At 52.1% G+C, this 13123-nt stretch overlaps 5 protein-coding genes across 5 annotated transcripts; 4 read left to right on the top strand and 1 right to left on the bottom strand.

Moving 5' to 3' along the window:
* Positions 1–313: 313 nt before the first annotated feature.
* BGZ61DRAFT_372471 (carotenoid oxygenase) lies at positions 314–1948 on the top strand (the record flags this gene model as incomplete). Its single annotated transcript, XM_046242175.1, has 1 exon — positions 314–1948. One exon carries the CDS (start codon positions 314–316, stop codon positions 1946–1948), a length of 1635 nt encoding a protein of 544 aa, XP_046094804.1.
* Positions 1949–2468: 520 nt separating this feature from the next.
* On the bottom strand, positions 2469–4542 carry BGZ61DRAFT_541025 (Alpha/Beta hydrolase protein; the record flags this gene model as incomplete). Its single annotated transcript, XM_046254991.1, has 5 exons — positions 2469–2801; positions 2868–3239; positions 3302–4007; positions 4092–4255; positions 4330–4542. 5 exons carry the CDS (start codon positions 4540–4542, stop codon positions 2469–2471), a joined length of 1788 nt encoding a protein of 595 aa, XP_046094803.1.
* A 1512-nt stretch (positions 4543–6054) lies between these two features.
* Positions 6055–8231, top strand: BGZ61DRAFT_510827 (carotenoid oxygenase; the record flags this gene model as incomplete). The annotated part of the gene is made up of 7 exons (XM_046252084.1): positions 6055–6183; positions 6288–6411; positions 6480–6856; positions 6908–7042; positions 7101–7461; positions 7526–7885; positions 8140–8231. 7 exons carry the CDS (start codon positions 6055–6057, stop codon positions 8229–8231), a joined length of 1578 nt encoding a protein of 525 aa, XP_046094802.1.
* A 902-nt stretch (positions 8232–9133) lies between these two features.
* BGZ61DRAFT_372538 (Alpha/Beta hydrolase protein) lies at positions 9134–10022 on the top strand (the record flags this gene model as incomplete). Its single annotated transcript, XM_046242181.1, has 2 exons — positions 9134–9433; positions 9495–10022. Coding segments are annotated over 2 exons (828 nt in total), but the record flags the coding sequence as incomplete, so codon positions are not given.
* An 880-nt stretch (positions 10023–10902) lies between these two features.
* Positions 10903–12992, top strand: BGZ61DRAFT_372558 (thiamine pyrophosphate enzyme, N-terminal TPP binding domain-containing protein; the record flags this gene model as incomplete). Its single annotated transcript, XM_046242183.1, has 5 exons — positions 10903–11103; positions 11159–11452; positions 11522–11843; positions 11904–12454; positions 12552–12992. The coding sequence occupies 5 exons, from the start codon at positions 10903–10905 to the stop codon at positions 12990–12992; spliced, it is 1809 nt and encodes a 602-aa protein (XP_046094800.1).
* Between the last annotated feature and the right edge of the window lie 131 nt (positions 12993–13123).

Here is a 13123-nt window from a genome sequence, read left to right as displayed (position 1 = left end):
CTGTTTCCATCTACTTACTGGGTACCCTGTAGCTAAACCCGTTGTCAAAGATGTGCAGCTTAATCCTTTACAGTAAACACACGATGTCTTCCACCCTATACTGTCTCTAGTATTTCTCTTGCACTTCCACGGAAGGTTGTTCAGCTACGCAAACACGACAGCACTCACATCTCACTTAAGCATTATTACTTGTATGTTATTCTTTAATAGAGCGCCTCGTACTCGATCTCTCCTGTAGACACCATAGCTTCATAGCATACCATTTTCTTATTCTTCATCCATTATGACTGCCACTTCGATTATCAATCCTATCATGACCTCTGCTAGTGTCAAACGCCGGCCAGTGCTAGACAAGGCCAGGTCTACTGACTGGACTAAGATTCCAAATCCTCAATACGGTCTCAGCTCTCCGTGGTCCAGTTATTATACCCCGGCCGGTACTTCTGCTCAAGGTCGCTGGGAAGGTGAACTTGATAGTCTCGTGGTATACGGCGAGGTGCCTAAGGAAATCGATGGCACCTTTTATCGTTTACTCCTGGACCCCCAGCATCCACCACACCCGGACAATCCGTTCATTGACGGTGACGCCAACATCTGCGCCTTTCGCTTCCACAATGGCCAGGTCGACATGAAGCTCAGGTACGTTGAGACGGAGCGATACCTCCTCGAACGCAAAGCGAACCAGCGGCTCTTCCATATCTACCGGAACCCATATTCGTGGCATCCATGCGTGCGCATGGCCAACGACTCGACGGGCAACACCAACATCGTGCCCTGGGCGGGCCATCTTCTGGCGCTGAGTGAACGCGGTCTGCCATGGGCCGTGGACCCGGAGACACTTGAGACGCGATGCTACGATCCATTTGGGGGCCAAGTGAAGGCAAAGACATTCACGGCGCACCCAAAGGTCGACCCTTATCAAAACGAGATGGTGGTCTGGGGGTATGAGGCGAAAGGTCTGGGAACGCCAGACATATGCTTCTATACCGTAGATCCCGAAGGGGCAATTACAGGCGAGACTTGGATCAAGGATGAAATGGGCGGCATGGCCCACGATGCGTGGATCACCGAGAACTGGATCGTCATGTCATCGATGCCATTCAAGGTGAATTCCGACGAGGAGATGAAGGCTGGTTCGCAGCACTGGGAATGGGTGCCGGACCGGCCTGCCGCCTTGCTGGTTGCTCCGCGGAAGCCTACTACACCTCTCCCGGCCGGTTGGAAGGTCGGGGAAGCTCGACGATACACATGGGATAACGGCGTCATCTTCCACACTGGTGCTGCATGGGAAGACGAGGACGGCACCCTGAAGCTCGAGAGCCACTTCGTTACCTTCAACTTCTTCCACTTCTTCAACCCTCCCGGCATGCAGCCACCTGCAGTTCCTCTTGGCGACTGGGTTCGCTGGACCATTAACCTGAGCCAGCCCAACAACAGCAGGCTCCAGGATCCTGACGTCCTGCTGCCTTGGATATCAGACTTTCCGAAAACGGACGAGCGGTTCCTGACGCGAAAGCAGCGCATCGTTTACCTGATTTCCTGCGATGCCGGCAAGGAGATCAAACCAGGCACTCTCAGCGCCTTCAACACGATTGTCAAGCTCGACACCGAGACCCTTGAGATGATGGTCTTCGATCCTGGTGAGAATGGCCGCGTGGCAGAGCCTGTCTTCGTCCCGCGGTCCGATGACGCACCCGAAGGCGACGGCTGGGTTATAGGCTGGGCTGACAGCGCCAAGAGTCCTCGGGGGGAGCTGGTCGTGCTGGATACCAATGACTTTTCCAAGCCTGTAGCCGTCATTCACTTGCCGTTTGCGATGCGCACCCAGGTCCATGGAAACTGGGTGCCGAATCCTACCCCGGGTACCCCGATGCCTCGCTTGACAAAGCCACTGAATGTCGACGTAACTCCTAGCAACAACGGAGTCCTGGATCGGATTAAGGATTGAGAGAGCACTCAATTCATTCATGCTGTACTTGTAACTCTCAAATTAAGAAGCAAATTAGGCTCTCAATGATGGATTTAGTTGTCTTGTCACTCCTCCTATAAGACGCAGTTGAAAATTCAAAACTTAGGTTTCGCAGTCGTTCATCATATAAGCAGACTTCCGTATGTAAAAGAAAGACCCGTCAGAAACTTTGCTTGAGTATTGCTTTGGTTAGATTTCAAACTATTTCCCAGCTCCCCGAATCCGTGGAGCAAAGCGCATGTGACTGATGGATGCTCTGGGACTATCTGGCCACTTGTGATTTTCTCATCTATTATTTAGTGATGGATTGGTGTCTTGACACTCGCTCATGATTGAGATATGTGAAGAAAACTAGATAGAAGTCTAGAATCATTCCTGCTACATGTATATTAGGGCGTCGTCTACGTGCGTGGCATTAACACGGGGAATGATTGCGTCAAGAATTATGAACTCTCTTTGTATTTAGAAGCTCTTAGGCTAACACCATCACACACCCATGTCAAACATTGGGTATGAAAGGAAGGGTCAAGACAGTGTCATATCGACCGCCGAAATGAATGTTGTTTTTACCCTTGTTGACGCCAGAGACGTTGCCCTTTTGAAACTCCGGCACTTCCCAAAAGGCATCCTTAAAACCTTGAACGCGCAACACGATACCTTCGTCCTCGTAGAATTTGATTCCCATGGGCCAGATTCCAATCTCGACCGGCACGATTTCGCCCGGCTTGATCTTGTCAATGGACTTGTGAGGATGGTACGGCATGATGCTGTCCTGCTTGGACGGATCCTGGGCGCGGTGCGAGACGCGAAGAATACCCTGAGGTCCCAGATACTGCGAGTTGCATAGTTAGCAAGTGTGTGGTGGGACTGGCTGCGGATTGAACTTGTCCCATCATACCTTGACAATGTTCGAGTTTGGCACGTCTTCCTGCGCGCTCACATCAGGCGGTAGGGCCGACCAGGGAAGATTGATGTGCTCCAAGAGCTTGCCGTTCCTGTCAACCTTGCGCAGGGACAGATAAATGTCCAAGTCGTCGGCCTCGTCGGCCGAAACCCAGAGCTTGGCCTTTGAGTAGCCAGCGAGTGTCGTGGTCTTGGAGAAGATGAACTTGAACTCGGCCGCCGGAGCCTTTGCATCGTCAGACTGGTAGGATACCTTTCCGATGGCGTCCGAGTAGTAAGGAGAAAGTGTGTTTTCCGAGAGGAAAAAGCGCTTGTACTCTGTCTTCTTTGGGGGGTAAGTGTCTTGGGGAAAGTTCACAATAGGTTGCTGCGTTTCTTAGCTAACTAGGTCTTTTTCAAGGATTAGAGTGAAAGAATGACGAGACTCACGGGCCCATAACGGTCTCCAAAGGTGAGAATAGAGACGCGGACAGGGTTTGTCTTTTCCCAGTCATTCTCGACGCCCTTGAGATAGCGGTCAAAGAACTTTTGGAGATCGTCCGTGTTGTCCTTTCGATAGAGGTCGAACCACTCCTGGGTGCTGTGAATGCGCAGCCACTTCTTGTCGCTCTGAGCCTTGCGGAATCCCTGGATCGTGCCGTAACCGTGGATGCCCGATCCGTAGCTGGCAACGGCGTAGATGGGGATCTTGATCTTCTTCGTCTTGATGATCTTGTCTTCCCAGTATTCGTTGATGAGGGGCCACTTGATGGCCGCCGCGACAATATCCTCGCGCTTCTGCCGGCCCCGGACGGTGGCATTGTACACCAAGTTGACAAAGGTGCCATCGGTGATGCCACCGCGAGTAATCACCTCGCGGTACTTGTCAGTGAACCCCTCCCAGGGCGCAATGCACTTGAGAGACGGGGGAGCCAGTGTCGCTGTACTCCATTGCACGGCTGCCAGCCACGAGTTGCCTTGCATGCCTACCGAGCCCGAGCACCAAGGCTGGGCGGCAATGTGCTCGACGATCTCGGCAGCATCGCGAGCTGGCTGCATTCCTTCAATGTACAGGTTGCCCTCCGAGTCCCAGGACCCGCGAATATCAACGTTGACAACGGCATAGCCCCTCGGAACCCACTCGGCGGGGTCGACTCTGAGGAGGAGGAGGAGTGGTCAGTTGGCATGTTGTGGTGGAATATGATTCATAAGAACCGCCAAGTCTAGGGCTTCAACGTACGACTCGAATTTCTCTAATCCAGAGAGACTTTCCTCGGGCATCCCCACCCTGTAGGGAAGTATAACGTAGTTGAGGAACCCGTGACCTCCCTTACCGTAGGGGCTCAGAGCAAGCAGAGCAGGGACTTTGTCCGTCGTGTTGGGGCGGCAGACATCGTAATATATCTTTTTTTTTTTTCGTCTTGTCAGTGCCAGCACGCCGAGCACTGTGATGCCCATAGGCGGATTTGCCGACGTACCTTGACACCGTCGGAATGCCTCATCTCCTCGTTCTGCTCATAGACAATCTCACCGGGCAATGGCCGGCTGTTGGTGGTTGCCTGCCAGCCTCTGGGTAGAATCTCACTCTTTTTCCCTTTGAAAGAGTAGGGGAAGCAATTGTCGGTGTTTTCCGGATTGACCGTGTCGCACAGTGGCACGTTCAAACCGTGGATAATCATTTTAGACGACATGGTGATGCGAATATGCGGCTTCTTTTTCTGGTAATACTAAGTTAGTTCGGCTCGGTAGAAGCAGAGATAGACCTGAGTGTTGTCCGGAATGAAGCAGACTTGGTCGCATAAAAAAGAGCCGGCAACAGGACGAATCCCAAGGCTCTTGATGGTCTCGTGTCGGAGTATGGAGAGGCCCGAGATGCCGCCGCGTGAGATGGCGGCCTGTGGTTTGCAAAGTTGAGGCTAGCTTCGTGGCTGGGGTCTCTTCCGTGCCGTGGACTGGAACGGAATGGATCATATGCAGAGGGGCATTGACGCGGTTGAGCCATGGTCCCCGGGAACAGAGAATTGACAAGGGGCAAGGGAGCAGGGAAAAGGCCTAAGCTACTCTGTACTGTGTACCTCAAAACTACCGTAACAACTCAGTCATCTCGGGCAAGAGGCGTACTCCACAGGGTCTCCACTGGAAACCCACTGGCTGCAGCAGAGCAGAAAAGAACCAATGCTATGAGAGATTTCAACGGGTAATAGTGGAAAGGTGGAGGGGCTAACCTAACTGAGCTTGACAACAGCACATCGGATTGGCTCTCTTCTGCTTTCTGCAGTTCAGTGGGGGCACAGTGGAGCACGCCTCTTGCCCGAGATGACTGAGTTGTTACGGTACTCGGTACTGCATCCGTGCTCCGTGCTCCGTGTGTAAGAGACGAGACGGATCCAACCAATGGCTAGTTGCTTATTCCGTCCATACCGAGTAGACCAGGTTAGATGACGGGGCTTCCGAGACACCACATAATTACTCGGCAATGCGTACGGAGGAGCATTTCAAAAGTCTTTGCTCGCGCCCAAGCCACACATTGCTTTTTGCTGCATGTTGTACATTAAGTACATTGAGCAATAACCAGTGCGCTAAGAAGCCCTACATTCTAGCGACTCAAGTCCGCTAAGCTGCACTTGCCTTGCCCCTGAAGCCACTAAAGTGATAGTGTCTTCAGCGGGCGATCACCTACGGCTACCTGTCATCTCATGTACTGTCAAGTACCTGACAGGGATCAAAGGATATGGCGTTCTTAGTGTGGGCAAAGACTTTTGAAATGCTCCTCCGTAGACTAGATAACTTCAGGTAGGCCTACCAACTAGACTAGTCTACTGTGTTAGCAGCCGCCATAGCCTGCCTCCTCCCCCGCCCTTTCCCCAGCTTCAACCCCGGACTCTGGAATCATCCCCCGCATTGTAAACTATTCCGCTTTCACTCTGGTTCTCACGTTACTCATTCCTCTGATCCGACCATCCCATTTCATCTATTCAAAGCCTCCTGGCTCCCCCAAGCCTCCCTCACTCGTGGCTCGTCTTGACCGGTCTTACTTTGTGCTCGTCTCGTCTCGTCTCGTCTCTCTTCCCCTTCTTCCATCACGCCTCTACCTACACCTCGTCATGGACGCCTATCAATACCTGGACCAGCCGGTCCACCCTGGCATGGACAAGGCCGAATGGCCCATCCCGGAAACCAACTTCGACAACGCTGGGCCAACAATGGCTGGCTTCAACAGACCCACTAGGTTTGAAGGCGAGATGCGCAACCTCGAAGTTGTCGGAACCATCCCCAAGTCCATTGCAGGCACGTATTTTCGAGTAATGCCCGAGCCTTACCATGTGCCGTTTGTCAAAAACGATATCGCAAGTCACTCCAACCCTCTTCCCTTGGCTTACCTGATCGCACACCCGCTGATGGCCTAATTCAATTCATCGCTGACCGAAACCTTTAGTGGCTCAATGGCGATGGCGCCGTGTCTTCGTTCCGCATCAAGGACGGCAACATCGACTTCAAGCAGCGCTTCGTCAGAACGGAAAAGTTCCGAATTGAGGGTTTAGCAAACAGGGCTCTGGTCGGTGAGCAACAGGCCACGCCCTTGTAGATTGGAACGCCTATTTCTAACCTCTGTGTGTCTGATGCATAGGCAAGTACCGGAATCCATACACCGATCTTGTTGAGTTCTTGGACCGCACCACGGCCAACACAACCGTCATTCCGTTCAAAAACGTCATTCTCGCCCTCAAAGAAGACAGCAGGCCATATGCCCTCGATCCCCGGACCCTTGAAACCATCGGCGTCTTTGACTTTGACGGCCAGTTGGAGAGCGAAACCTTCACCGCACATCCCAAATATGACGCTACCACGCGAGAGCTACTTGCGTTTGGTTACGAAGGCAAGGGAATTGGGACTCCTGATAACTTTTACATGTCTATCGACGAGCATGGCCGTTTTACCGAAAAGGTTTGGTTTAAAGCTCCATTCTGTGCCTTTCAACACGACATGGCCTTTACGGATAACTGGGTTCGCTCATAACTTCCCGATGCTGGCAAGCCCGAGCTAACTGCCGACTAGGTCATATTCCCACTTGGTCCGCTTGAATGCATCGTCGACAACCTCAAGAAGGGCGGTAACCACTGGCTGTGGACCGATCGCGGCCATGCGATTGGAATCCTCCCTCGACGCGGGGCCAAGTCATCCGACATCAAGGTATGTTTTCGCGGCGGCATGGCTTGCTTGCTCTACGAGCACTGACGACAGCCTATAGTGGTTTGAGGGCCCAAACTGGATCACTGGGCACGTCGCCAACGCCTGGGAACAAGACGGCAAGGTCCATGTCCAGATTGGCGTGTCCAAGGAGAATGGGTTCGGTTTCTTCCCCGACAAAGACGGCAAATGCCCCCCGCAGGAATCACCAGGAGTGGCACCGTATCTGCATGAATGGGTAATCGATCCTCATTCAGACAAACTCAAGCTGGACCCGCCAACCCAGGTTATTCCCAACGCTGCCGAGTTCCCCCGCATCGATGATAGGGTCATGGGAAAGAAGCAACGCTTCACTTACGGGAATCTCATGGATTTCACCCCCGGAGTAACCGACTGGGAGTACTCTAAGCCGCTCATGGGCAGTACGTTTCTATCTCCGCGTTCTCGGCCTGGGCCTTCGTGCAATCATCACTAACATGCATGTAGAAGCCATTGGGCACATGAACACGCTCTACATGCACGACAGACAGACAGGGGAGGTCAAGAAATACCACCGTGGCCCCCGCCACTTCTTTCAGGAACCACAGTTTATCCCTCGCTACCCCGAAGCACCGGAAGGCGATGGGTACCTGGTTGCGCTGGTGAGCGACTTCGACGCCATGGCCAGCGAGCTGGTCGTCATCGATTGTGACGATTTTGAAAACCATGTTGCCCTCGCCAAACTTCCCGTCAGGCTTAGACCAGGGTTCCACGGCAGTTGGGTGGACGATGTCGATATCGAAGGCCGACCCGAGCCTGCTGCTGGCTTCACACTGGCTCGCCGGCCTCTGGCGAAAGAAACCCAAGGTACAAACGGCAAAAAATGTGGCAATGGTACTAATAGCCTCAATGGGCACTGAGCCTACGGGAGCGGTCGGGATCGGTCTTTGTCTGCACATCATGTCGTGGACATTCGCGAGAGGGCAGGAAATTGGGCCCATGCTATAAAGTAGTTGTCTCGTTGTGATAGCATTGCTGAGTCTAGCTGTCTGTACTCAAGCTGCTTCATTTGCTGAAGTCTGTTTTCTGAATTGATATCAATAAGTAATTTGTTTGGCCAGGCGGAAAAGTGTCAAGCATAGACCGAATAGCTACCACAGAAGTCCTCTATCCATCTCGATCTCAAAGGCTGTCAATTATGCCCGGCGAGTAAGTGATGAGGATTACAAGCATTGAAATCTTACTAGCATACACACACGTCGAGGCGGCCATTCTACCAAGCCCATATGAACCAAGACCGACGCATCTAGCCAGTAATTCACTCCCAAGAGCTTTTGTCAGCACTCGTAGAGGCCTTTCTCTGAGAATAAACACCATATTCCAGGCTTGTGGACATCGATAGGTTGGATGGCGCGGTTATGATGTTCTTTACAAACATCGTAGGCCGTCTGAACAGGTGAGCGCTGGGGACTGTGTACTAGGAAGTGCATTGCCAATTCATGATTACTACCTCTTGACATGAGAATAAGAGAGATGATGGCAAGCACCCCTGCCAGTGGCGATGGAGGTACAAGGCCCAAAGAAGACAGTTCTTTTCTCCCGGGTGTGACTAGCCACAATATCACCACACTCTCTCCCGTGGCAAAGAGCGGGGCTGATGCATCCACGGAACTGCGATTGCCAAGCCAGACCATGGCGCCCATCCATGCCTGAACACCAAGACTAGCCTGTCCAGGGGTGTTGGTGTGAGGTGGCAGAGTGTACACATTCTTAAGAGTCCTTGTACCCGGAAGGAGTAGTTTTCGCCTCTAACGTATCCGTGCCGCCTCAAGTCTGTGAATATCCCTGCAGCACTGAAACTCCAAGTTATTCAACGCAAGATTGAATCTCCACCCGCCCTTTCCGCATCCATCCATCACACCACTGCTCTTTCTTCGTCTTACTCGGCCTCTAAAATGACTGAGCGAAAGGTTTATGTCTACAAGCAGCCGACGGAAGGCAACCCCATTGAGGCCGCCGTCTTCTACAACCCGCGAGACCCAGACGCTGACAAGCCGAAGCCCATCGGTCAGTACCATTGTCTCGAAATCATCAAGGGAGACCAAGTTCTAACATCTGTCCGCAGCCGTGTATTACCACGGTGGCAATTTCGTGGTTGGCCACAAAGACCTCATTCAGCCGGCGTATGTCAACAAGCTCCTGGAGCTAGGATTTGGAGCTGTGGTTTCTCCTGATTACAGGCTGTCCCCTACAATCTCAGCGTTTGAAGGTCCAGTCACTGATGCCAGGGATGCTTATGCTTGGTCCCAGGCGGAACTTCCTGCGAAGCTCGCCCAGGATGTCGGTGTGAAACTGGATGCTGATCGCATCGCCACATGGGGACACTCTGCTGGAGGAACACTTGCTATGCTTGTTGTGAGTAAAAAATTCGGCCCAGTGCGAGGGGAACTGTTCAACTCATCTAAGCAATGGACAGGCATCTGCGCCAAAGCCTCCCCGCGCAATCCTCAACTTGTTCGGCATGCTGTATTTCCAGGATGAGTCCTACCACAGCCCGTTGAAGATGCCCCCAGTGAAGATCCCAGACGCGGAATTCAGAGACCAGGTCTACAAGGACGTGCCTCCGCCCACCTCGGCGCCGCCACCTTTTGGACCCAAGGGGCCTGACATGTCCACGGCTCGCGGTGCCTGGCTTTTCAGCCACATGGCTGACGGGACTTTTCTAAAGAATGTTCAGCCAGACGGGGATTACAACAAGATAGACCCTGCTAGCTTGTTCGTGTCTTCTTTTCCGCCTACCTTCTTCGGACATGGCTCGGCTGATATGGCTGTCAATGTTAAGCTGACTGAGAAAGCACACCAAGCCCTACAGGAGCTGGGTGTTGACTCCAAGCTTGAAATTGTTGAAGGAGCCGGCCACGGCTTCGATATGGGCAAGAAGCCTGGAGACAAGGCGTATGATACTGTAATTGAAGGGCTGCAGTTTCTGCGAGATCACGTCTAACTAGATCAGTTTTAGAGACAATGGTTTTTCCAGACCCTTGATTTCAATCCCAATATTGCAGTTGAACGCTTTTCTTGCCATGAAAATGAATGCTCATCCGTGCTGTGCGAAAGTGACAGTCAGAAAGAGCTACTTGCTAGATATGTAAACCCAAGCGCTAAAATTCGGATTTTCCTGGCACACAGCATGCGGGCTTTAACAATCAGGATATTGTACTGAGGGGCTTCACCAATGTGAGGGACGAACGGGGATCGAAATATAATGAAATGGTGATGTCCTCTTAGTACTATTGGCTGTTTCACTTAGTGATGCAATCACACTTAAGCCAAGAGCTCAGTCGGGGAAACCACTTAGATAATTCGTATGCATTCCGCTTTAGACAGTTTTCGGCGCTGTACGCGTTGACCGAGGCATGACGCCGTTTTTGTGGACTTATCAGACATTGGATACTAATTCGGACTCAGTCTCTGGCGACACAAAGGTTTCTTTTTCGCCTTAACCTCGCTTTTTTTGTCTACATGAGGTCTCTCCCTCTCAGAGACCGGCCAAACAGCAAAAAAAGAAAACGCAATTCTCGATTAGCCATGGTATTAGCCACGGCGTGTGTCTTCCGGGGTACTTCATATCCGCGGAAAGCGGAGAGCCAGTCTACACATTCCGGATAAAAGTAGATCACCTGCCAAATTTCGGAGTGCCGAATGGCGACCGAGAGAGATGCTATGCCGAAGTGGCTTACCCCGGCTTTGCGACTTGCCTGGACCGAGTGGCATCCTCAGAATCGGATTTTTTGGCGCCGCAAAAGACCTGTACATAACTCCAAGCAGTCCAATTGACCAATCGCTCTGTTGTCCCGTCGTCAACACAACTTGAAGCGCAGACAATGGCCACGGTTGCGCAGGATCGTGCTAGTAGCAGCCCCTACACGGGCTCCTCTGCCTTCTTTGAAGCCTTATGGGATGCAGGAGTCACCCATTGCTTCTGCAATCTCGGATCAGACCACCCCAGTATTCTTGAAGCGATCGTCCATGGGAAACAAACAAGGCCGGATAGGTTTCCGACCATCATAACATGTCCGAGTGAGGTAAGCCTCAAGCTGTCCCTGGTATCTTCGAAGCAGATGATGAATACTTAGAAAGATGGTGGCCATGTCCATGGCCGATGGCTTCGCTCGCGTGACAGGGAAACCTCAAGCAGTCATTGTTCACGTCGACGTGGGCACTCAAGCCCTGGGATGTGCTGTTCACAATGCTTCTGTCGGGCGGACGCCGCTGCTCATCTTTGCAGGGCTGTCGCCCTTCACCATTGAAGGGGAGCTGAAAGGATCTCGTACAGAGTATATACAGTGGCTTCAAGACGTTCACAATCAAAAAGACATTGTGGGACAATATTGTCGGTACTCCACCGAGATTCGCACCGGTACAAACATCAAGGTCTGAGCGCCTCCCTAAATCTCCGAAGGTCGGAACATTTGGAATAATTAATCTAACTACTGAGAGTAGCAAATCGTCAATCGAGCGCTGAGCTTTGCTTCAAGTGACCCCAAAGGACCGGTGTACTTGTGCGCAGCTAGGGAAGTGTTGGAAGCAGACTTAGCTCCTTACCAAATCAATCAGAACTTTTGGAGTCCCGTGGATCAAGTGGCACTCTCGTCTACTGCGGTACAAACCATCGCTGATGCTCTCGTCAATGCTCGGGAGCCGCTTGTCGTGACAGGATATAGCGGCAGAGACGCAAGGGCACCGGCTGAGCTGGTAAACTTGGCCAACACCGTCAAGGGGTTGCGAGTCTTTGACGCCGGAGGAAGTGACATGTGTTTCCCTGGTATGCATTCTCTATCAAATGAACGAACCAGATCATTACTAACCCTCTCTATGCAACTAGCCGACCACCCGGGCTGGCTTGGTTGTGGATACGGTGGACATGAGAGCATCCGGTCAGCCGACGTCATTCTGGTTCTCGACTGCGACGTTCCCTGGATCCCGACGCGATGCAAGCCCCATGATGAAGCTCTTGTCTTGCATGTTGATATAGACCCGCTCAAACAAAGCATGCCAGTCTTCTACATCAACGCCCAGCACCGCTACCGCGCCGATTCATACACAGCGTTGAAACAGATCAATGAATATGTGGCGTCAAATACTAGCTACAGGTCCATCATAGAGTCCAACAACTATGCTCTGCGATGGGAGAGACTCTTGGGCTCGCATGCTCAGCACTTGAAGAAGATTACAGAGGCTGCGATGCCGACTGAAACAGGACACCTTTCAGCCCACTATCTACTCAATCAGTTACGAAAGGCGTTGCCCGAGAACACCATTTTTGTGGTTGAGGCCATCACAAACACTGGGGTTGTTTCAGAACAGATCCAGGCGACACTGCCAGGCTCTTGGCTGAATTGTGGCGGAGGAGGTCTGGGATGGAGCGGAGGCGCCGTGCGTATTTTCTTTTCCATCCCTATAAGGCTATAACCCTTTGACCCCCACCGGCAGTTGAACTTGGACGAGACTAACCGTTTGTACAACCATGCAGGCTTTAGGTGTCAAGCTCGCGACCGACTATGTGGGAGAGAAGCGGTTCGTTTGTCAGATTGTTGGCGACGGCAGCTATCTCTTCTCGTTTCCTGGCTCCGTGTACTGGATAGCCAGGCGTTACAACATCCCCATTCTGACCATTGTTCTGAATAATAATGGATGGAACGCGCCAAGGAATTCACTCCTGTTGGTCCGTCCGGATGGGCCGGCTTCGAAAGTAGACAGGAGCGAGCTCAACATTAGCTTCTCGCCAGCCCCCGATTATGCTGGAATCGCCAAGGCGGCTGGTCATGGGGATATTGGCGTGTTTAGGACAGCACGCGAAGATGATGTCCCCCACAAACTAGCTGAGGCTGTCAAGTTTGTTCAGGGAGGTACGTCTGCTGTATTTGACGCGCAGCTGGATGGGCCAGACGGGAAATATTCAGCTGATCCATGACGGTCATCCAAGAACATCACGTCAAATCATGGCCGAATACTATTTCTTAAATTCTCAAAAGATAGAGCGTGAAGTAGTATCGCCTGATCATGAATAGTTCTACGATGACCCCTTCTTAGAGGTCAAATGAT

Source organism: Ilyonectria robusta, assembly GCF_021365365.1.
Source record: "Ilyonectria robusta strain PMI_751 chromosome Unknown BGZ61scaffold_52, whole genome shotgun sequence".
Taxonomy (NCBI): domain Eukaryota; kingdom Fungi; phylum Ascomycota; class Sordariomycetes; order Hypocreales; family Nectriaceae; genus Ilyonectria; species Ilyonectria robusta.
Note: the sequence above shows the minus strand (reverse complement) of the source record. Positions and strands in the feature narration are given on the sequence as shown.